This window comes from Semicossyphus pulcher, unplaced genomic scaffold, assembly GCF_022749685.1.
Source record: "Semicossyphus pulcher isolate SPU_LCO1_2020_fin unplaced genomic scaffold, fSemPul1.0.p SCAF_25, whole genome shotgun sequence".
Taxonomy (NCBI): domain Eukaryota; kingdom Metazoa; phylum Chordata; class Actinopteri; order Labriformes; family Labridae; genus Semicossyphus; species Semicossyphus pulcher.
The window spans coordinates 261,908-286,299 of record NW_027211699.1 but is presented as its reverse complement, the minus strand read 5'-3'; the positions used below and the strand labels follow the sequence as shown (position 1 = coordinate 286,299).

General features: G+C 42.6%; 2 protein-coding genes across 3 annotated transcripts; both read right to left on the bottom strand.

Annotated features, from left to right (window-relative positions):
* Positions 1-174: 174 nt before the first annotated feature.
* On the bottom strand, positions 175-17,153 carry aclya (ATP citrate lyase a). Of its 2 annotated transcripts, XM_069675898.1 has the most exons (28): positions 17,034-17,153; positions 14,627-14,806; positions 13,572-13,694; positions 11,314-11,376; positions 11,002-11,192; positions 8,933-9,012; positions 8,309-8,439; positions 7,354-7,472; positions 6,838-6,974; positions 6,685-6,746; positions 6,475-6,592; positions 6,101-6,255; positions 5,258-5,351; positions 4,690-4,831; positions 4,417-4,585; positions 4,227-4,331; positions 3,944-4,140; positions 3,786-3,867; positions 3,588-3,698; positions 3,344-3,471; positions 3,156-3,249; positions 2,840-2,994; positions 2,599-2,749; positions 2,358-2,501; positions 2,011-2,124; positions 1,829-1,911; positions 1,644-1,720; positions 175-1,564 (listed from the first exon to the last, which is right to left on the bottom strand). In XM_069675898.1, exons 2-28 carry the CDS (start codon positions 14,783-14,785, stop codon positions 1,470-1,472), a joined length of 3,279 nt encoding a protein of 1,092 aa, XP_069531999.1. In that variant the 5' UTR covers positions 14,786-14,806; positions 17,034-17,153; the 3' UTR covers positions 175-1,469. The 2 variants fall into 2 exon arrangements, with proteins under 2 accessions (XP_069531999.1, XP_069532000.1); XM_069675899.1 differs by lacking the exons at positions 13,572-13,694; positions 14,627-14,806; positions 17,034-17,153 and adding an exon at positions 11,685-11,730.
* Positions 17,154-18,942: 1,789 nt separating this feature from the next.
* cnp (2',3'-cyclic nucleotide 3' phosphodiesterase) lies at positions 18,943-24,068 on the bottom strand. Its single transcript, XM_069676000.1, has 4 exons — positions 24,024-24,068; positions 20,610-22,404; positions 20,409-20,536; positions 18,943-20,319 (listed from the first exon to the last, which is right to left on the bottom strand). Exons 2-4 carry the CDS (start codon positions 22,366-22,368, stop codon positions 19,861-19,863), a joined length of 2,346 nt encoding a protein of 781 aa, XP_069532101.1. The 5' UTR covers positions 22,369-22,404; positions 24,024-24,068; the 3' UTR covers positions 18,943-19,860.
* Between the last annotated feature and the right edge of the window lie 324 nt (positions 24,069-24,392).

The window sequence follows — 24,392 nt, the reverse complement described above, 5'->3', positions numbered from 1 at the left end:
ATGTTTTTTGAGTCATAAAGGGTGTGCAGAGTTGTAAATCTTGGAAGCAATATAAAAGTGTCAAGGTCCTTAAATGTAGAAAGTAACCTAACTAACACATGCACTGAGTAAACAATGTAATCTGTGCAGAGGTTAACTTTATGTAGAGGAGATAACGTCGCACACAAGTTATTACATTATATTTTATTTGACTCAATTACACAGTTGTCAACAACAGATCCATATAGAGGCACCTTTAGTTCACACTGAAACAGTTAAAAACATTAACATTGTGGCAACACTGGTGAGGTTTCTGGTGATCCACAGAATTTTTCTAGTTTTGTAGCATTGACATAAATGGTGACACTAGTGATGGCTGCCGTATATTTCCGTTTAGACTGCATTAGTTGTGGAAAAAGGAATGATTCAAAGAGAATTGAGGAAAAGAGTTTTATCCTGTAGACTTTCCATGTAAAGGTTCTCTCAATCTGAAACGTGTCAAAGGAGTGTGTCATGGCATTTAACAGTTAAAATTATTTGCTACATTTGTTATAGAGCTGAAGCAGGTATATTCTGATTTAAATGATGTTTGTTGCAATTGTTTCATCTATGTTAACAATATCAAGACAGCGGACCTTTGATTAATGTTGAAAAACCAGATGTTTTGTAGCTAATTTTAAAAGTCGATGGAACTATAACTGCATCTTGGGGCTCATGGCCAAAAGGCCCTTATTCATTGAAATGACTGAGAAAAACATTAAAATGTACCTTTTATTTTTTTGTTCCTAAGACTAACAACACTCCCCTTCTAATTAAGAAATTCTCCAACGTTTTCTTACAGCTTTGAGAAAGGATATTTCAGGGGCACAGCAGCACCTGCACAAAATATGTGCCACGTTAAGCAGACTCATGTTTCAAAGACCAAAACATTCTTGTACCAGGTATTTTTACTATGAATACGACTATACATAAATAAACTCTGATCTACAGTATGTTCTCATATTATTAGCATTATTGCACTACATGTTTTGTCCCGTGTATCAAGCTCATGATTCTTAATTGGCACAATGTTGAGAGCTGCACAAAGACACCACAGTCTGTGATATTGACATACATGCTCGGTTAATACGACAATGGAGTATTATTTGTGGTAGTGGCTAACAGTTGAAAAATCCACTCTCAGTCCCTTAACCATATAACTTATATGATTTATCTCAAGATCCCCCTCACACATCATCCGACCCTGACTTTTTCTGACTGGAGCTTCACAGTTTAGCAGGTTTTACACACACACAGATTTGCAGCACTGACAGGTTTGCAAAACTAAAAACATACTCTTAAACTCTTCTTTTCAATATTTGCAATTTACAGCTATATTAATAGTAACGTCTTCTATTTTTTGCCACAGCGCTGAGGTGACAGATCACAGTATGGGCGGGGAAATAGGTATTTGGGGATAGTTGGCTGACATTCCAGTTGATTCCCTCTGATTACATGGACATGTGCTCTGGGAGCACGTAGGAGATGTCATCCCAGGGGTGGCGATACAGACCCTGCCTGAGCCTCTTCTGGTCCAGGTAGTGTCCTGAGGAAAAAGGAAAACCTGATGAAGTTTTGCCATCTTGCAGACAGACACTTCTTACTATGCATACAACATGACTCACCAATGAATCCCATGCTGCGACCCAGGACAAAGATGCCATTCAGAGCTCCAATTTCCACAAACTCATCAGCCTCATCCCTGTTGGTGAGTTGGAGTTGATGAATTTAAAATGTAGCTGACAATGAAGGCATAATAATCCTTATTTTGTAGATAAATTTAGACATAAATTTAGATTTATCAGCTCACCGTGTGAAACCACCACAAGTCCTGAGCAAGTCCACAAAGGCAACACCGATGAAGCCATCCACGTTCAGGATCAAGTTGGGTTTCTAACACAAAAAATAAACACAGGGAAAAGACGATTATATTTTTTTTAATATACAGGGCCACTATTTAGTAACGTCTTTGATTAATAGGGTGAATGTTACCTTGGACGTGGTGATCTTCTCTACATCCAGAGCATAGTCTAGCAGCTGGGTGGAGGGGAAGTGCTGCTTCACAAAATCTTTCAAGATCTGGACTCTCATGTCTGGATTGTTAATCTGGAGAAGCAAAGATAATTCACTTATATTTTAAATCTTACTTTTCCAACCCACTTGGACCCACCTCTATTTCTAGTACTTGTCCTTTACATTATATTTCTGGCCATAAAGCTACATTGGCAGTGCAGTACAGCTCTGTTTTTTTAAAGATTAGTCTTAGAATCACAGATCAGCTGTTTTACTAAGATCATCCTGCTGCTGTTACACACAGGCTAGGTAGCCATGGTACTCACAGACTTCACTCTGTGTCCAATGCCCATGATCAGCTTTCCATCTTTCTTCATCTTGTTGACAAACTCCATGGGCAAAATGCCGCTGTCAAATGCCTTGCTGAACTGCTTTGCTGCAGCATCAAGAGCACCTCCAAAGCGGTCACCCTGAAACATGACAAAAACAAACAAAAAAGATATGCTTATGGTGGGCTTTTGCAGGTCAGTAAATCCAGTATAAGAATTAAAGGTTTAAGTGTCGTACGATGGTGAGCAGGCCGGAGGTGAGGCTTGAGATGAGGTCTTTGCCTGCTCGAGCGCAGACGATGGTGTTGTGGGCACCGGAGACAGCAGGGCCGTGATCAGCAGTCACCATCAGGCACATCTCAATGAACTGACAGGCATATCTCGGCAACCTGCACACAAAGAAGCAAAAAACAATGGTTATGTTCCTGAAGGTTTTCTCAGGAGTTTGTCGATCACAGCTGCAGGGTTAAGAGGCCGACCTCCTCTGGAACCAGAGAAGCCCCAGAGTTCCTCCCAGGCCGATCTCTGACTTGAAGACCTCGGTGATTGGCATGCCTGCGTAGATGAGCTCCTGACCCCTCTCATCACAGATGCTGGTCATGAAGGAGGCGGGCTTACGGATCAGACCAAGCTCCTGCAGGGGAAGCAAAGGAAAGAAAGGAAAGATTTAAGTCCATGTACACGCTGTGATCCATCCGCCTCATTTTAAAAGAATACTTTAATTTGTTTCGCATTTGTTTGCCAGCTAAAGCGTGATACTGATCTTGTTCAAGGTGTGTTTAGAGGCATACTCACTCGGGCCCAGGAGTAATCCATCGGCACGGTGGGTGGAGGCATCTCTTCAGCTGGCTGGATAACTCCTTTGGCAACAAGGTCATCATAAACAGTTCTGCATGGATAACACAGAAGAGTGTAAGATGAGCTCACAAACATTTCTGCCCGCATGATGAACTAAAAGAATGAATGTGAGAATGTGCACAGACTTGATGATCTCTCCCAGCTCATCAAAGCTCTTGGGGACGAAGGCACCGGCCTCCTTCAGAGCCTTGTTCTTAGCTACGGCCGTCTCAGAGGCCTGGTTGGCACAGGCGCCTGCATGGCCGAACTGAACCTGAAGGAGGAACAATAGATGCAACACGGTTCAGAAATGTCATTTCCTTAAATCAACCATTATGCAGCAGCCTCATGGCGCATGAACTGCACCTGACTCTACATGTGCCCTCTCACCTCTGAGGAGAACATGGTGGCACAGGTGCCGATACACCAGCACACCACAGGCTTTGTGATCCTGCCCTGTTTAATAGCCTGGCAGATCTTGTACTCCTCTGTGCCTCCGATCTGTAACAAGCAGAGACAGATACAGGAAGTAGGAAAACAATACCTATTTAAAGCTGCAGGTGCTAGCCTGTGTTGATTATTCCTCACCTCTCCAAGCACAACAATCATCTTTACTCCAGGAGAGTCTTGGTAGCGCAGCACGTGGTCGGTAAACACCGAGCCAGGGTATCTGCAGAAGAATCCACAGTTACACACCAATCTAAACCAACATGCACACATACTGCAGGTAACAGAGAGTTACATACCTGTCCCCGCCAATGGCCACACCTTCAAAAACACCATCGGTGGTGCGGGAGATTATGTTGTTGAGTTCGTTGGACATGCCGCCTGAGCGGGAAACGTAGGCCACACTGCCAGGACGATAGAGCTTGGAGGCGAGGATGTTATCCAGCATCCCTCCCGTGTTTCCGATCTTGAAACAGCCGGGCTTGATTCCTCCAACCTGCACAAAAACAAACCAGAGATTTGCTGGTTTCCTCAGATAAAAGAAACTGTGGTAACTCTATAAAGAAGTGAAGCAGGACTCACGGTTGCTGGCCCGATGATCGTAACACCCTTCTCATCTGCTGTCTTGATGATCTTCCTGGTATGCGCTTCAGGGATTCCCTCAGCAATGATGGCAATGGTGTGAATCTAAAAGCAATTTAAAAAAAAACTTTAGACCCATTTCTGTATTTATCAGCTGTTAAAGACCGTGCAGATGGTGCAGGATGATTACCTGTGGGTACTGCATGGTCTCCATAGTGCTATCAAAGGCTGAACGCAAAGAGGCAAAGCTGATGAGCACGTCCACATCTGGGTGCTTCTTCATGGCATCGCCCATGTTCTTATACACAGGGATGAGGATCTCTTTATGGCCCCAGTAAAACTTCTGTTTGTGGTCTCCACTGAAAATGACATGACATTTTTATCACGTTAAATGACCAATAAACACTGATTACACTGACAGCAGTAGAGCAAAGATAACAAACTAAAGAGGAAGTGCACTTACGTGAAGGGGTAGACCATGGCTGCGACAGATGGCTCATCTCTGGAGCACACGTAGTCAAAGTCCAGCATGCCCTGCACCGCTCGAGTCTGCATGCCCCACACTATGGACTTGGTTTGTTTGCTGAAGAGGGTGGTTGCCTTGGCTACAGAGAAAGAAAAGCTGTTTGAATATCTGGTCAGTAGTATTTATTCTGTTTCTTGCTCTTTTTTTTTCTAAAAAAGACATCATACTTTTGAGGGGTTTTTTGGTATCGTAAACATAGTATAGTTAAAAATGTTTTATTGATTTTAAACATGTATTGGATTAAGTGTATTTTAGAAAGTGAATTGAGTGATAACTGAGTTTTCCTGCTTTGTGAAACAGGCCCCAGTATACGCTGAACAACCATGTTACTGAGTTTGGATTGCAGGGTCCTCCTGCTATCTGAAGGGGGAGCTACAACACCTGAACTCAACCGTGCATGATCACAAGGCTTCTACCAACATGCTTCCCAGCAGTGTACCCATGTATGAAAACACATCAAAGCGTCTGCACTGGTTTGTGTGTGTATGCGCGTGTGTATTCTCACCAACTGGTCCGCCAGTTTTGGCCTTCTTGGCTGGTGAGCTCTCAACAGTTGTTCTGTTTTCAGAGAAAGACGCAGTTCTGCTGGATGCCGGGGTCTGGAAATAAAAAATACATCCATTTTTAATTTTGCTGAGCACATCTAAAAAAAAACAAAAAAACAATTGATCTGCTCTAAACAATGAAGCAGTGCTCCTTTGTATTGTAGACAGAAGTGCATGGTAGCCCCAAGCCTGCAGGTTATATAAGACATCACCTCACACATTACACAGTTTACACAGAGTTCTACTTGTCTGGCCAACAATTGTAAACATCTAGGACACTGACCAGATTGTAGGTCTTTAAGTTTCAGAGTGAACAGTTCCAATCAATGATTTAAAAATCTGGCCATATTATGACATAAAAATGAACACTAACTATCTGTTCCATTTTGCAGCATACTACTTCACAGGATGACGACATGAGAGATGGAACAGCCGATATATTATGTCATAACTACCTTGACATTTGAAGCAAATAGGCAAATTCATGCCTCTATGTGCACACATGTTCAGGCACGCACACCCACTTTGTTTAAAGCACAGCTTTAATGGATACCTCGCGGCAGTTGCGGTGCAATGCTGACTCAAGACTACTTGAGTGAGAGCATTCCACAATCTCCCAATGCTCTTACACAAAAGAGCCATCGGGCTACTGATAATGTGGTTCAACAAAAGGACAAGACAGTTATAACTGAAACAGAGGCTGTGGCATGGAAGTCTTGTTGATGTGGTTTTGGCTCACTGTGCGAAGAATTTATATCATCATGACAGCCAATTTGTCTCTGTGGAGTGAGAAAGTGTCATACCGATGTGCTGCCGCTGGAGTTGAGGAGGAAGTTGGCAGTGTGGGCAGCAACAGGAGGCTGGTTGGGGATTGGCCGATGGCCCAGTGCCATGCCAACAATAGCAGTCATGTGAGTTTCTGTGCCAAAGACATGGATGGGAATCCCAGTCGTCTTTCCTGAGAAAAGCAGGCAGAAGTAAACAAAGATAAAAATTCAGATAAAAATGTGCTCAAGACATGCTTCATACTAAAGATATAGCGGCATAAACCAGTATAAAGTTTCCTGCACAGGGACTACAGATGCAAATTAGCTTATAGCTAACTCTGGTACAGCTAAGAAGCTGTGCATTGTCCCTGTCAAATAAACAAATAAAATAAAATAAAGTAAGAACATACCAACTTCTCCCATCACTCTGAGACCTTCCTGGTAGTTTGGCCCTCCACGGCGGACAAAAATGGTGACCTCATGCTCCTTCAGCGGCCCCTGATAGTCTCTCATAGCTCGCACAATCCCCTTTCAAAGGCAAGAATATTTTAATGGATAAGTCAAAATGAAATAAGTGATCTTACAGAAGCAACGTGAACAAAAAGCATGTGATTACATACCTTAAATGTTGCAGCAACATTAGTGAAGTTCGCAATGCTTCCGCCAATGATCAAAACTTTTCCTGGAAAACATGAAGATGGAAATAACATGTTCAGAACAGAAAAACACTTCATTGAGTACATTTAAAGAGTATCTGACAGGAGTTTTCCTACCATCAGGGTGCTTTTCTCTGGTCATTAGAGACAGGATGGTCTTAGCGTAATCATAGGTCTGCTGTTCACTTGGTGCTCCTGAATACTCCCCGTAATTGGCCAGCTCGTCGACGCCACCCAGGTCGCAGATTGTGTCACTGTGAGAGTTTAAGATGAGTCACCCACACAGTGGAAAGAACGTCAACATGGACAAATGGTTTAGAAAAAAAGATGATGCATTTTTTTTCCATCTGTACGCAGACAACTACCTAAGAGTGCACAGAGGGAATAATTAGTCACGGCTGATGCGTCTGCATGTCACGCTTTACACTCCGACAGACGGAGACTTGCGGGAGACGCCGCTGATTCCTCCAGACTCTCACTAAAATGGCAACATCTTAAAATCTAATTTAGCAGGCAGCTGAACAGACAGAGTCCTTTCTGCTGCACCATCAGTCTCACTGCTGCATCGCTGGCTCCTAATGCTAAACACAATTAGGTGTAGTCTGATCAATGTATCGAGGATAAAGCCTGTACCTGTAAACCACTGAGGCCCCTCCTCCTGCTACCATGGTCCAGATCCTGCCTCTGGGGTTGAGCAGGGTCAGTTTGAGGCTGGCGCCACTCTTGGCATCAAGGTCAGCAATGTAGGCCTCCTGTAAAAGACAAAGAGGAGGTGAAGAAAGAGGTGAGCATGATTGCTAAAGAGGGGTGGGGGATACGTGTGTGATTGCAGCCCTAATCAGAGCAGGACTTTCACAAGCACCATCTGGCCACATGTCATTCCCTGTGCTCACATTGATTTTTATAAAGCTATTAATAGGAAACATTGTACAAATATTAACAGATATAGTGGATATGATGTGCATCAGTTGTTGTTTTTGACAGTCAGGGCCACAGCTGGTGGCTGGGAGTAAAAAAGCTCCCAATCAAAGGCACCCGCTGTCCCTCACGCACTCTCCAGACTCACAGCAGCCCAATTAGAGAGACCCGTCTGCTCCACAGACAGCCTGTCTCAAATGAGCTCCTGCATGCAGCTGTCAATACTCGGAAAACACCCGGAATACACAAACACTTTATGGAATAGTCTTTTAATTTTCACCTACAATACATTAACTATTGAGCTCTGTCATGCAGCTGAGTTAGATCACATTATCCCTCTGAGAGTCTTCATCTTATGGAGGGCGCTGCATGCAGCCTAGGTTATAGATTACCTCATCAGTACATTGTCAATAATCAAATCCAAATGTCATTATTCATAGTAGATCGAGGAGATAGTTGGGCTATAACACTGACATTTTCTACACTATATGTAATTTGAAATGAGAGGAAACAGTCCTAAATAACCTCTAACACCAGTAATTTGCTTTACGTACTTCCTCTGAACACCTCCAGTAAGCTTTTTCCCCTTTAAGGAATAACACCAGCGATTAAGTGCTGATGGATTGAAATCTGATACACTTCTAGCTCCGTCTCTCCAGTCCTGCCTCACCTCCGGATAGGCCTCTCTGCCGAAGGGTGGAGGGAACTCCACGTCGCCCCACTTGGCCTTACAGATATAGTCAGCTGTGGCATCGATCTTGGCTGCCATGTCCAGCACGAAAACTCCATCTTTTGTAACCACTGAGAGAGAGAAAAAAAAAGAGCATTAACATCTGTACTCCAACAAGGCTCACAAACATGTCAAGGCACAGGTTGACCGCAGCCCTCTTGAAGTCCCTGCAGGAGGTGGAAGGAAAGTGAAGACGGGGAGGAGGACATCAAAGCAGGGAGAGCTGGTCTCAGCAGCCATGTTACATCCACAGGAACAGCTGCCAGAGGGCATGTGCTGGTGCCCAATTACTCCAGAATAAACACACGCTGCCTTCATCAAACAGCAAGAGCATTAACTATTTAATGTTTCCTCCCAAAGTGTTAAAAATGTGAAAGAATCAACTTATTGGATGCAGGATGATGCTTTATTATGCACTGATGTTTTCATTTCCAATTTCCTTTTGATGTCCCCTTTCCCATTACATAATCTAATAACATATTCATGAATCTGTGTTGGAATTCATTTGATATGGCATCAGGATTGCTGGTTTCAGGGATTTGAGAAAAGAAAAGACAAACGTACCCACTGGGTTGATCTCTAGATATGTGAAGAACAGGTCCTCATACAGGTTGAAGAGCCCGACGATGAAGCTGGCCAGAACCCTGCAGAGAGAGGATTCAACGCATTTTAATCATTTTGGTCTTTTGTTGCAGCTCCTGAATTGACTGTGCATGTCGGTTCAATCATATTACAATACCAGGAGTTCATAAATGACTGATAATTTGAGCTATTAGTGCAAGAAGCAGCAGCTTAAGTGCACTAAAGTAATAATCTCAGATTTTCATGTAAATAAATGTCTGTTAAGTCACTATCTATCGCCGAATGAGGCAACACAAATTGAGCCTATGGCCCACTGATGAACGATTTGCATTTGCAGTATATAGTATTATTATGGACTGGGGCAACATTCGGGGGAAAAAAAATCACAAGCGGCGCCCAGTTAGTGACGCGCTTTCAATCACCCAGCAGTGGTTGGTCTGCCAGAGAGGGTAGGCGGAGCTAGATCGACGACGTATACACCTGAAATTCCGTTTTAAATCGCCAAAGGTGCCGCCAACTACAACAAAACTAAGAACTTTGAGATTTAATCTTTAAGTTTCTTTTCTCCATTTTATATAAATGTAATATCTTTTTGTTTAAATATGTTACCTTGGGCTTTAGCGAAAGGTAAAAGGCATTTTCTGATATTTTGTAGACAAGCCAATGAATTAATCAAGAAAAGAATTAGGAGATTAAACAATATAGTCAACTGAATACACAAATACCCATTTATTTATCTACTAAATTGCTAAAGATTCGAGGGATAAAGGGGATAGTTGTTTGTTGTTACCCTTGGTTTTGTTTTGTTCTTTGCTCAGGTTTTTTTATTTTGCTTGCCGACTTGTGAGTTTTTGCTTGTTGTTTTCTTGAAATGAGGACAAATCTGTAATATTGAATGTTTTATCACTGCTTCCTCAATATAACACATTTAAACTAGCATTGTAATAAGAAACTCTTAAAAAGATAAACTGTTTTTATGACGCATTTGATTTCATGTGTATTTTTGCGTGCCTATTGATTTAAAAAATGTGATAAAATAAAAAGCTTGGCTATAATTCAAACCACGATGAACTACAGGCTTATCATCGAAAAAATTGGGTGAGCTGGAAAGGAAGCAGCCCACCTGTAAATGAGCTGTGGAAAAAGAAAAATCTAATTTACTTCCCCCTTCAAATAAAAACAGAGCAGTGATTGATGGGAGGTTGCTGGAGAAGGAGGGGGAGGAGAAGGTGGATGGGGCAATATTTTGTTCTCCTCTCCTGCCTGTCAGTTACCCAGGCAGCTCGGAGCCTTTGTAACCACGTCGGCCTGTTGTCAGGACTCCGACTGGCCCTTAGGGAGGAAAACTGTGACCCAAACCCTCGAGTGACTCAGCTCTCCCATGTCTGCTCCTGACGGGAGGGCAGGAAAACGGGCCAAGCGCAGCTCTTGTTTTGAATCCAAAGTGTGAGAGGAGGGTGAGGAGAAGAGCGTAAGGGGTGAGGAGCTGGCAGAGTGATTTCTGGGGCAGCTTCTTCAATGTCAGCCAAGACAGTGAGGAGGGGTTAGAGGGGGTGGGCGGCTGTATCAAACCCATCAAAATAAACGGACGTGCTCTGAATGTGGCTGCACTGTAAAAACTAAAATAAAGGGTGGGGGTGGGGGCTGATCGAAGAAAGGCGAGGCAGAGGAGGGAGTTTGTCATTTGTCTAATGGAAGCCCTCGGCCCATCTCCTCCTGCTCCCCCCACATTTACTGTCAATATCAAAGTGCGACACTTTTTTCCCTCTGTAGGCCAAGAATTTAATTATAGACAGGGAAAGTGCTCATTTTTTCTATGCGTCTTTCTTTGGGTATTCTTGATAGTTTATTGTTGCACTATCACAATATATTTAAATTCATAAAATGGATCATTATTTATAAGTATCACAGATCACTGTCACTATTTTTCGTAGGCCAAAAATGCACCAGGTCGACAACTGAAACACTCAGTATTATATTCAATGTTAACTTTGTAGACCGAGGTTAAAGCTGGAGTTCAGTACACAAAAAAACATTCAAGTCTAACTCACGATTTCCTTTCGTTGGAGACGTGGGTCAGCAGCTCTTTCTTCACAGAGTCCTCACTAATCTTTTCATCCACCCCAATTAGCAGCTTCTTTGCCTTGGCATCCACGTCTCCCACATCCACCCCGCCTTCATGGTGAAACAGCACGTGGTCGCCTTCCCGGGTAGCGTAGATGCACACGTAGAATTCCTCCTCCTGAACAATGGACAGTAAATTGTCAATGCAACTGTCTGTTTCTAGTGTTTGTATGAATGTGTCATCTTAAAACTGAAGGATGAACCAGATATCAGAGACAAGATGTGTTGGAGTGCTTTACCTGCTTATGGGGGACAAATGGTTCGATGAGGAAGTTCTTGAGAATGCCCTTAGCTTTTCCCACCTGAGGATGAAGAAAATAAATCTCTTGAGATAATGAAATGCTTGGTCAGTAAGAGAAACAGCCATGAACTCCTATGGGATGAAAAAAAAGCACCATAACATTAGAGTGATCATTATATTGTGGGTGTTTGTAATTAATACATACAACTTAACCTTTCTAAATTGCTAGGAGGACACAAAAGGTATATTAAATTACAATGATAGCAATAGTGACTAAAAAACAAAACAAGAAGACCACTTGGCACAAGTTAATGACGTTTCAAACCAAAAGAAAAAGGCTGTTGTGAAGAGAGCAATAGAAAACGTCACCATGTATTACTCCAGGAAAAGCCCCGCACAGCCACAGCTCATTTAGAAAGGCTGTCATCGTTCCTCTGTTAAAGGCCAACAGGCACAAAGTAACCAGGGACTGTCTGAGAGCAGCCAGCCGGAGAGAGAACAGAACAAAAAGAGGGAGGGAGGGAGTTGCCATTTCGAAGAGCGCTAATAAAAAGGAGGTGGAAGACGGGTGGAAATAAACTGAATGCCTATCACGAAGCCACAAGAGGCTCAGGCTAAACTAGATAAATGAACCGACACTTCCGTTGTGAATGCAATTTGTAAGTGAATGATTAAATTTAACCCCTTTAAATAACATGATTACACAAAATATGAAATACTCATTTCATTAAGTGAATCATGTTAGAAAACTGCAGCATAGAACAACACTGAGCAATGTGTGAATAACATAATAAGGAAGGAAGTTGCAGGATAAGTAAAGGTACAAGTTTTTTACAGCTGCAGGTTATAAATAAGACTTGTTCCCCTAAAACGTGCTACTCTGATGATCTCTCCAAGATAAGCTTACAGGCTAGCTAACCGAAAAGAAGCAGTACAGTAACAGCAGCAACTGGGAGTCAGACAATTGGCCATAAATGAAACAGTCTTTTTACCTATTAAAGGCTAAGACTGTACATTAAGTTAAAGGTGTCTTACACTTTAATGCACTTGTACATTTTAAGGAGCCGGAGTAAAGAAAAACACAGAGTCTACAGCGCATGCTAGCTATGAGCTGAGAGATGCAATACTTACATTGCTTTGAGCATGCCTAAATGCCAATGTTAGCACGCTAACATCATTTTGAACAGGTTCACTTTTCTCATTATCTTAGTTTAGTGTGTTAGCTGCTTAAATTTGCTCATTAGCACCAAATAAAGTACAGCTGAGGCTGATGGGAAAGTAATCTAGCTATAAAACAAAGTTCTGCACTGATTAGCTACTAGCATAGCTAAAACATAAGCAGGCTAGCAGTATGCTAGTGAGACAAACATTTTTTACTATGCAATTACATTCAATTTAACTATTATTTATAAATAATTAACTATCATAAAACAAAGAGGGGTACATTAAGTAACTGATCTATTCTAAATGAATACACTGATCAAATTTAAAGTAATTAAAAATAGCCTACATATATTTTTCCACAACTGTACATAGGGCTGTCACGGTAACCACATGACCGCGGTTATGTGACGCCAACCGCGGGGTAGCGTTGGTGTTTTACCATGTTAGAAAAATTCAAATAACTTGTATATTGTTGTTATTGTCCTCTAAAAGTATAAGTTTAAATGCTGCCTTTGACTTTTCCCCAGTGATACAGCTGCACCTTCATTTATTCTTATTTACTGCCACTGGCAGCTGCAGACAGTTTCAGCTCATCTGTGAAGAGATACATCCACGCAATTTTAGTGCTGCAACACACACAGTGACACTCTTCTTCAACGCTTCATGAACCATCCTGGTCTCTCCATAACTTGCTGTCTGGTTTATGAGGCACGGCAGCATCACAGTGGCACAGCGATGGATCTTTTGTGCTGTGGTTCTGCTGACTGGATTTGATAGACTGGTTGTTTATTCACGAGCAGCAAGCGCTTCAGCTGACTGGACTGATTTACTACCAGTGGACTAATACTGAACCCCCCCCAGCAATCCAAGCAGCTGTTTAGGCAAACATACATCAGACTAGAAACACACAAACAAAAAGCATCAGTGTGAAACAGGGCATGAGGGTGAAGGAAAGGGCAGCAGGAGGAGTGTCCGAATTAGGCTCTGGGATAATATTGATTGAGCGTTCAGCAAAGTGCACACGCTCAAACAGAAGGGTGGGTGGAGGTATTGGCTGAGAAACGGGAGAGAAGGAGAGGGTGGATGACGTACTGTCGTCTCTCTCATGAGGCGGGTCTTCAGCCAGTCCCTGACGCCGTTCAGGTCCAGGTTGACGCCCACTAGGCCCAGCTTCCCTCGCCTCTTGATCAGCTGGTCTGGTTTCACCACCAGCCTCTGGAGGAGGAGAAGAAGAATTGTTCATTTAATTATTTTTTTATTGTTTAAAAGAGCAATGACAAATAAAACTTACAAGTCCCAAGTACACTAAATACTTGAAAGTTGACTAAGTTAAGTACAGTTCTCTAAAAATCATCTCCTTCTGACACAAAAGCAAAATAACCGCAACCCCCCCCCCCCCCCCCCCCCCCCCCGCCCGTAACAGAGCCCGCCTTCTCTCGCTTGCACAGATAAAGAGAATGACTTATGACAGTGGAGCCATTAGTATCTGGGTGCTCGCCAGTGAGCCAAGAAAGAGAGGGTGCAGGGTGAAAGTTAATGCAATTTCCTAATCAATTCTACCGGAGCACATATCTCCATGTATCTGCCCTCCACATCCTCCTCGTACCTTCCAGATTAAAAGCTTCAGATGTGAGGGAGAGACAGGGGCAATGACATTTTATCCTGCAAGATGAGTCACAGACTAATTCAATTAAGTTCCATTACAGCCCGTCTACCTGCTACTGCTGCGTTTTGAGGAGCAGTGGGAGCTGATTCGAAAGTGTGGCTGTTTACCTGGAGAACAATTAAAAACAAAGAAACCACACATTGGCTGAGCTCTGACCTCCCTGTTACCAATTAAAACTGATTCTCAGGGGCATCTTTCTTGTTTTATCTTCTGCATTTCCACCTCAGTTCCACCAAGAATGTGACAGAGCTGCTGGATCACTTTGCTGTCTGCGACATTGCTAACAGCCGCCAGGAGACCACTCTGTAGCCAGCCTAAGTAATTGTCTCCATAAAGAGGAGCTCATTTTTCAGGGACATCGTGCTTCAGGCATTTATGGGCGATACATTTGTGACGTAACAACTAAACGTTCACTCAGCTTAAGAACATCTTACTTCTTCATCCACATTCAATCTTTGTCACACTGGTTCTCCTGCCTCACCTCTGTGAGCAGCCACGGGTGCTCTTGTGCCAGTCGCTCAAAGTCGGTCTCGGGCGTCACATTGGCAAAGCGGAATCTGTTCTGCACAGCTGCAGACGTGCAGATGTACTTGTAGAGGAACTCCTTTCCCGTCTGCTCTGAGATGGCTTTGGCCGACATGACTGCTTCGGCTAGACTGGCCTGCGAGGAGGGACAGAGAGAGATAGATTGGGAGATATACAGATGAGAGTGAGATGGATGAATGCAGGGCAGATATAGAGATGTGGAGAGATGGAGGATCCCAGAAAAGCAGACATGCACGATGGATTTAAAGGGAAGGTTTTTACTGGTTTCTAAATGTATGCAAGAAAAAAAAACACCATGTCCTGCTGTCAGAACAGTCAAGAAACGGTCTGGTAATCGGATGATGGAAAGAGAGCTTTGAGGGTTGTGTTTGCCATGAATTATATCAAAAACTGAGGAAAGAAGTCCCGAACTTAATGCAGTTTAACCGATCATTCCCACTAGCTGTGAGTCATATCACAAACATAACATCTGCCATAGAATCCCAATAAGATTTTTCCATATTTCACAGCTAGTAGGGAATCAGATTTTCGAGATGAGTCAGACCTCTTCTCCTTCTGCACGGTCAGATTTTATTTTGTTTGTCTCGTGCTGAACCAAGCAAGACTGAGACAGTGCAGCCAGTAAAGCTAAATCCAACGCGATTACCCTCTGTTTGTTTGACCTGCACACTAATGCGGTAATTGGCACTTGTTATTCACTCAAATAATCAGATTCCTTCTGAAGAGCGTGCAGAGTGGAGTAATTTGCCTGTAGCCCCCAGCCTTCAACTGCAGGTCAATGCAATCTGCATGAATGACTAATAGATTGATGTGATCAGTTATTAGCAAAATTAGAAAGTAGCATGGACACAGGGAGTGAAAGGAAATAGATCTTTTAAAGTGATTGGAGTCCTTTCCGTAAGTAGCAGAACGTGACAGAAGTCTAGCAAGAAGACTGTAATAGCGTCAATAAATTTTACAGCTAAAGTGGCGAGGCGTGACCTTTACACATGGGCAATAAGATTCATTAAAATAGGTCACTAGCAAACACAGCTCGCAACACAACATCAAGGTATAAAAAAACGACAACACTGATATTCAATTATAAAACATCTTTGCACCTATTTTCTGCCTTTTACTGCACTGAGGCTCCTCTATCTTGGATGAGACACAGACGACACCAAGTGTAATAATTTATCTATCAGGAAAAAGTCCTACATCAGGAAGGACAGGAAGATAATGACACTGTAGTTTTGGAATTTCACTCGCAAAAACAAAATGAGCAGTGGGATTGCCTCGTCGCTGAAACTATACAGTACATGTTGCAGAAACAAGGATTTTGCACGATGAAAATATTAATGAATTAAACAACGTAATATATTTGAAGTGTCCCGTTATACTTCTAATTTTTCTGGCTGGGGGATAATACTTCAACAGCTGATTGTTCCAGCAGATCCTTCACATCATTAAGGCAAATTGTATTCCTGCTTCTACCTCTAATCAAGTGAAATAAGGTTTCAAATGCTGCAAAATACCAAGGCTTTCACACGGATTGTGTGACATGTAACCTTGCAGGGATGGCGTACCCGCTCTCTATGCTTCTTTTATGCGCTTCATTAGGCTGAAAGCCCTGATGTCGACTCGAACAGGACTCCTGGCTCCACACTGCAGCCCACGCAATTTCTTCAATAGATTAATGGGACTGTTGTGGACCTTTCTAACTATTGATCATAGATGTCCCTGAGTCACTACAGTGCTGCACAGTGCTGGTTCCAGGCCAGGAGAACATCCAAAGCTCATCCAGGTACCATAAATCACCCACTTTCCTGTCAGAGGTATTAAATATCACTGCTTCACAACAGCAATTACACCGGTTCAGATGAAGCACAACAGCATTTCAAAACAAGGGGTGATGGATGACTGAGGGGTGAGCCACAAATCTAAATCAGCAAATTCAATCAAATGATTAAAGTCATCAAAAGTACCTAAAGAGAGTAAGTCATATTCACTATTAACTATGGGCTACTAATTCTGACCTACTTACTTATACAACAAAGCCTGCCTTGCCGAAGGTACTGAGTCACAGATCAGGATTCAGCCAACTGTTTCATTCATTTACAAACCGGTCAGACAGCATTATCATTCCTGGTACATATCCACATTAAAAGAGGAACTTTGGAAGAATAACTCAAACTTCACAACAGACATGATACAGATTTAAAAGGCTATTGGTTGTTGAAAACTGAGCAGTACAACTTGTTTTTATTTTTTTTGTCAGGGAGAAAGAGACAGAAAGAGACGGATTTAGAGGAAGTAGCAAAGACGCTTTAGTTTATTTAAAAACAAAACAATGAGTTATTTACCTTGTCTTAGTGTTTTTCTTTCTTCTACGGCTCTGGAAAAACGTGACGGATGGATGTGTGGCTTTTCTCGTCAGTGCTGCTTCACTCTCGCCGTCCGTGCTGACCAGAGGTGCCGGAGTGGAGAGAAGCGCTTCCTGTGAGTTTTGTCTCCATCGCCCATCTGCTGATAGTCTTGGCTGATGTTTCCTGGCCTCTGATTGGTTCATTCCATACCGTGCTCTATTGCTGCCTTCAAGGACATCTGGAAATTATCGGAAACAAGCGGTGGGACGCACAAGAACCAAAGGAACCGATGGGAAAATAGCATAATTCAACTGGCAAATAAAACATTGTGGATGTGTGGTGTATTTTCATACTATTTAAAATACTATATTGATATGAAACGCAGTGCTTTGACATATCATAGTTTGGAAAATTAAAACTTACTGGAAAATTAGGCTATGTGAGTTTTGTTAAGTTCATAATCAAATACAATTAAAACATTAAACCGCAAGCACATTGTTGTTGAACATAACTTGGAAAATTTGTACTTGCACTTTATTTAGGCCCTTCTCTTGGATCTTTATATTTCTACTCCAGTATCATGCAGGGGGAAATACTTTTTACTCCACTTCATGCATTTGATTGCTAGAGTAAATTCAAAATAAATATTTAATTAATGAAACAGGTGGTAGACTTATACAATAGAATATATTGTTATAGATTAACAGAATATAAAATACTTAGGCTATTAGCCTAAATAGCAACTAACTAAAGCAGTAAAATACTGCTTACGTCATATAAAATAAAATACAAAAAAAATAACTCAAAGAGGGCATTGGTCTTCATTTAGTTGCTACCTATACTTACTTCACTCCTTGAAAAAAGACTAGATTTCTATTCTTAGAAAAATGGCATCGATCGTTTGCCCCCTCCCAAGTGCTCTCACACGCACCACTCATGGAGAGAAAAGGTCAATTATCCGACGCTCATGTTGATTGGTTGACAGTGCTCTGCATGCACACAGCAGCCAATGAGAAAAGGACTTGATTTGCACACAAGTAACACTCCAAGCATCCCGTAATTACAGGTCAACGCAACCAGGTCCGACTGCTGCCCCAATTACACCGGTTCATGGTCTTCAACCTGTCCTTGGCCTATGGTGTTGGGTAGATAAACCAACCCCGTTGCCTATTTGTTTCTTGTTTCTTGAATTTTAAAAAAGACCCCAAATTTCAGTTAAACAAGCCGTTTATACTATAGTACAATATGAGTATAAAATATAACTCATTCCATCTTTTCAGACAGCAGCATTTCTTGTAAATATATCCTACTGGCACCTGTGGCTGTAACCCTCAATTGCAAAAGTATCATTGCAATAACCAACAACAACTATTACATAGAGAACAGATGCAAGTTCAGTGTATTTTGAAACAAATAAGGATGGGAGCATCACAATAGGCGTAGTGCACCACTTATGGGTCAGAAATGGAATGTGGGTTTAACAGTGTGACAGCTACGTCACAAGCTATACTCTGAACGGTTATCACTTTTTCACCGATGAAGTGTACAATACCCAATACCCTTTTACTATGCCAGGCAAACTAAGGGAGATGCAACAAATGATTCAATGCAGTCTGTGATGCAATGTTTGGAAATACAGTATTTGAACAGTAAATATCCGTATTTAACCCAATCTACACAAGGAACAGGAAACTGCAAGTAGAAAGCCCTGAGCAACTTGTTTTACCAGCCACGTCTTTACCAACGGAGCACAAGGGATAGTGCCCTCTCCTGGTTTACACCGTGTACTACAAGCGTATGCTGTGAAAGAATGACCATGTGCAAGTAACCTGTCCTGGTTGTCAGCCTGCATACAAAGACACCAAACTACTTTAATAGCACGTAACAGACAACAAATTTTGTTCCTGGCGCAAAGCATGTTCTTTTTTATTAAGTGTACAAAACAAGTGCAAAAATAGTGATTCATAAGAGCTACACAAAGTAGGACTTGCCCTTCAAAAAGGTACAGACAGAAGATACAAATAGAAATGCAATACATGAAGTGCTGTTCAAAGAGGATAAAAGGGATAAATGATGCGGTCTTGCGCAGTAGAAAAGATTGCAAAACATGAACTTGGATTCACAGCATTAGATTAGTACTAAGTGCAAGCGGCTGAAACAAATGTCAAACTCATCAGAATTCTCCTTTCAAACTATGCACAGTGCAAAGGTTTTACAAGAAGGACCTCTATAAATGACATTCATTCTAATACACTTAAACAAATAGATAACTTTGGCCCATGCTTTTTTTTTCTAGGCTGCGTACACAGTTAAATGGAAATGACAGCTAAGACAAGAAGACACGAGACGAAGAGTGTTGAAGCGGTAGAGGTGGTTTTTGCAGGTCAAATGTGTGAATATAGTGATATCGTTATCCTGCAATGCATGCAATGAAAGTAACTAGTATTTCACCTGTATACTGAGAAACACTGACGTGTGTAATAGAGTACCATAAATGTAGGTTTTAGATAACCGTGGAGCTGTGGGAGAAGGCTATACTACCTTAGTCTACAACTGCAGCTAATAACACCTAAGTAAACAGCCAGGTTGTGAAACTCTGGCACGGATATGTGAAACAAGATACTGAACGCTAACAGCAAGCCTAACTGGATTGAAGGCATCTTGGGTTGTGGTGCAAAACAACGGTAAAAAGGCACACAGCTTGTGGATTTAGGGTGGCTATATCTGAAACCCTAAATGCTGCACAAACACACAAACCATTCATAGAGTAAGCCTAAGTTTTAACCCACCAGTCACCCCATCCACACATCCCCACATTTGCCATTTACAGTATGGTGCACTTTTGCCTCTTTTTCCTCTCGGGTTCTTTTTTGGTCGGCTCAGGCTCCTTGGTCTTGTAGAGGCTTGAGAAGCAGGCTGGGGCGCAGATAGGCTCTCTCAGACTGAGCAGCCACCTTCCATTGCCATAGTAGGTGAGCGAGCCGAGCTCCATTTCCTCTACGATCTCCCCCTGCTGGCCTTCCTGCTGCAGGGCCAGGATTTCCAGCAGATCGAGACCTGTTTGAACCGGCTTTACACCCTCTGCACAGCCCAGGGTAACATGGGCGCGGCTCCCCCGGGGCAAGGAGGCAGCTGCAGGGACATCTGCCTCCTTCTCGGCATCTGCTGGCCACAGCAGAAGCTGCTCCTCGGTCAGGGACACTCTGGCACCGAAAGTGCGCGGAGTGACAAAAAGAGCACTCAGTGAGAGCTCCGACACAGAACCATAGAGATCTGAAACAGCCTGCAGAGGAGAAAAATGAAAATGATTAGAAAATATCAATCAGTGCTAGGATGTTTACTTAAAAATGCATTACATTAAGAGATACTTACTTGATTCTCCGCATACTCTTTGGCACCCTCTGCTTTTCCATAGTCACAGAATTTTGTAGTGCAATGGAGGGTTCCTTTGGCTTGAAAGTACTGCTCCAAATCTACCTCCTTCTCTGCTTTCCCAGTGACTGTAAACATAAGAAAAGATTAGCTGCATGTCACTCATGCCCAAGATTTTAGATACACGTTAAGAATACTCACAGTCAATGAGGCGTTTCTTGAATGCATCCAAGGTATCCAGCGTTTTCAGGAAGTCCATCGACGTGCACCTCACCTTCTCCTGGACGGAGGAGAGAAGAAACCAGCCGAAGTAAAGAGGAAGGGACATTTCCGCGAGTGGACCTTTCATGGCATCCAGCTGGGCCTCCTCGAGTCCTCGTCTGGTCTTCTTGGTCAGCTGTGCGGGATCTCTGCTCCATTCAGTACGCGGCTCCAAGAAAATGGCAACAAGGTGGTGCTGCTTTGCAATCTCCCCCAGGCGGGCCAGCCGTTCCTGGGTGTGGTTGGTGTCATCCACCACCACCAGCACAGAGGAGGCTGCTCCTGCACTGCAGCACGCCACCACAGCCTCATCCAGAGCCTTGAATCCATCAGAGGATGTTTCCGGACTCTCAGGTTTTACACCATGGTCATCGGCAGAAAAGATAGAGCAGTGGTCTTTGTAGGCTTCAGATATGGCACGCGCCAAGAAGCTTTTACCGCTTCCTGGAAGGCCTCGCAGTACGACAAGGGTACGTGAGGTTCGCAGGGCGTCTTTGGTCTGCTCTTGTTCCAGGATGGCAAAGGAGAGGGAGCCAGATGCAGGGACTGTATCCTCTTCCTTCTGAAGTTCAGCATCATTGGTCTCAGATTTAACACCGTCAGCTGTTGCCTCAGCTCCCTTCAGAGTGTCAGACTCAACTGATTTTTCTTGCTCCTTTTTGTCCTCTGCAGGTTTCACATTTTCAATTTCAGCTGCTGCCTCCGCTTTTACTGTCATAGCTTCTGCTGGTTTCTCTGAGGGAACGTCGGCCACCAACACAGTCTCCGCCAATTTTCCTGCTTCTGCTGGCTTTTCTGGGGAAACTTCCTCCACCAAAACTGTCTCAACTAATTTCTTTACTTCTGCTGGTTTCTCTGGGGAAACTTCTGTCACCGACACGGTCTCCACCAATTTTTCTGCTTCTGCTGGCTTTTCTGGGGAAACTTCCGGCACCAAAACAGTCTCCACTAAAATTTCTGTTTCTGCCGGTTTCTCTTCTTCCGCCTCCTTTGTAGGCTCGGCTGCAACATCACTTACTGCCACGCTCTCTTTGGCAACTTCTTCAGCCCCAGTGTCCATTGTAGTCAGCAATTCTGTTTCAGTTTCCACTGGATCAGTCAGCTTCTCTTCCCAGCTGGGTGGTTGTGTATCTAGTGGCTGCTGTAGTGTGCCTGGTTCAGGTGATGTTTGCTCTTGTAGCTCTGCTTCAGGGACTGATTCTGACAGTTTCTCTGGCTCAGGTTCAGGGGCACTGTCTGCCAGAGGTGTTTGCACAAGCAAAGGTTCTGGGTCGTTCTCTGGCACTGACTGCTGTTCAGGCTCAGTGTTTTCTGGTTCTGTCTCTACAGCTACCACTGGGTCAGAGATCTTTTCAGATGACTCATCTGGATCTGGTGGTGCCACCGCAACAGGCACTGACTCCATTTCTGATTTTTCTAGGGACAAGCCGTCTTCGATTTCCATGTCAGTTTTTTCCTCGGACAGAGTCACATTTTCTGTCACAATCATCTCTTCTGTTTCTTTCAACTTTATGACTTCTGTATCATGCCCGTTCACAGGCAGCTGCTCAGTTTCGTCATCAGCAGCTGGTGACTTCTCAGGCTCTGAGGTTTCCTCTGGTGTCTCCAATTTTGACACAACCTCTTTTTCCATTACAGCCTCCTCTTGCTGTGGAGTCTCTGAGACATCTAAAACCTCACCGCTCTTTTCAGAATCCATGTTTGGTTTAAAGTCTGACTTCACACCACCATGTACCTTAATAAAAGAAAGAAAAATTAAATCTAACTTAATTGCATTTTGAAGGACCCATTTATCTTTATAAGTGAAGTGATAGAGGGTAGTGTTGAAATGATGTGCCTTATATCAATGTAATGTATAATATTCCACCCCTCATAAAATGTAAATTCTGTTGAAAAAATATTAGTAACACCTTTCAATATACTGCAGTCCTGCAAACTTGAACTACTACTATTAAGATTAATTTAAATGAATACCTTTCTGATAGTGTCAATAAACACTGATCATATTGGTAAAGGTAGAATCCTTGGAACAGCTGTTCCAGTAGATTGTACAACTATTTAATTAAGAGGGCATGATTACAAATGTGCCAGAAAACTGTCACTGTTTAAAAAGTGAAATTGATGTTTGTGAGAAAAAAAAACTTTGAATATGCTGCTTCATGCCTTCTAAACCACATACTGTGCTGCAGGGCAAAATCAAACAGTTTTATGAGGATTGCAGTCATGATGTCGAAAACAGGAAGTTACCCAATATCCAGGAAAGAGAGTGAAGTTATGGTGGGTAGATAATTTTTTATACAGTACGCATCATCATCAATCAACACCGAGAATATTAAGGCGGTTGGATAAATATCATAGGGGATGTAATTCAATAGAATGACAATGCAATAACCCTGGATAAATTGTGTATTTTGGATCAGTAGGCTGCCACCATATAACGGGGTCGTAGGGACATTTTGGCACAGTTAATCCAAATTTCAGTTTCAACTTTGCAAAAACACACTCAAGCATGACTTCAGTAAGTATACCGTGTTCACTCTTTGCTCTACTAAACTAACTGCGTCAAACCTGCCAGTAAACACAGACAAAGGGGGAGTTAAGACAATGGGATACGCCGCAAAGAAAATCCGATATAATAGCGACTTAACCAGTGTGGCAAGTGATTTTAAATGTCAGTATGATGATTACTGTAAATGCAGGATGAAACAGACGTGTGAAATTACGTCGTGTCATGAGGCAGAAAGGGAAACTCAACCCACTGAAGAAACAAAGACATGCTTACATTAAGATACAGTATTTTTTTTTACAGCAATGAACCACAATAACCTAAAAACACAAATGGAAAAGTTTAACACTTTAAGATATATTCAACATAATCGTATTCTTCACACAAACTAAGTACGGTAGCAGTCAATGACGCATTAAGTGAAGGGACATTATCTTTTTGTCTAACGCTAGTTTGAAGTCAATATATTACCCTTCGCTTCACTTAGGCCTACTTTATGATTTTTTCATAAGAACCAAACATCGCAACCAAGTCACTTCAAATGTTTTAAACAGAGAAACCCATAGAGCGTTTTAACATTTTACTTTATTAACATAACAATGTGGCGAGGCGGGGAGTGGCGTGCACCTCACGTTAGCACGCCAGACAAAAACAATTACGCCTGGCAATGGCTGTATTCAGACAATACATCACTTAATACTAAATAACTTTGGTGTTTTTTTCTGGCGTATTCATATCAGTGCAGGATATCGGAACAAAATAATTTCAGGCAGCTTGAGTAAAAGAAAATAAGTACGAGATATAGCATTCTGTACGAAGGGCTTTTGTTAACCGAAATGCCAGCTTACCAGTAAGGCTGCAGAGGAGCTGTCGGTGGTGCCGCTGACCACGCGTTTCTCTCAGAATACAATGACAAGGCAATCCTTGGCACAGAAACACGCCCGCTTCAAAAGGAAATCTTCTTCTTTTTTTTTTTCTTTTTTTTTTTTTACGTCTGTTGGCGTTAAGCTATATTGTGCACTACCGCCACCTTCTGCTCCGGAGTATAGATAAGAAAATAGGCTTGTAAGGAAATCCCCTCAAAAGCAAGTTGATAAGAATTATAAAAGAAAACTGGAAAGACTGGCTCACACAAACATACCCTAAATTTAACTGTAATCTACAATCCCTCATTTGCTCCGAGCATTTTCCTAACTGCATGATCCATGTTGCTTCTC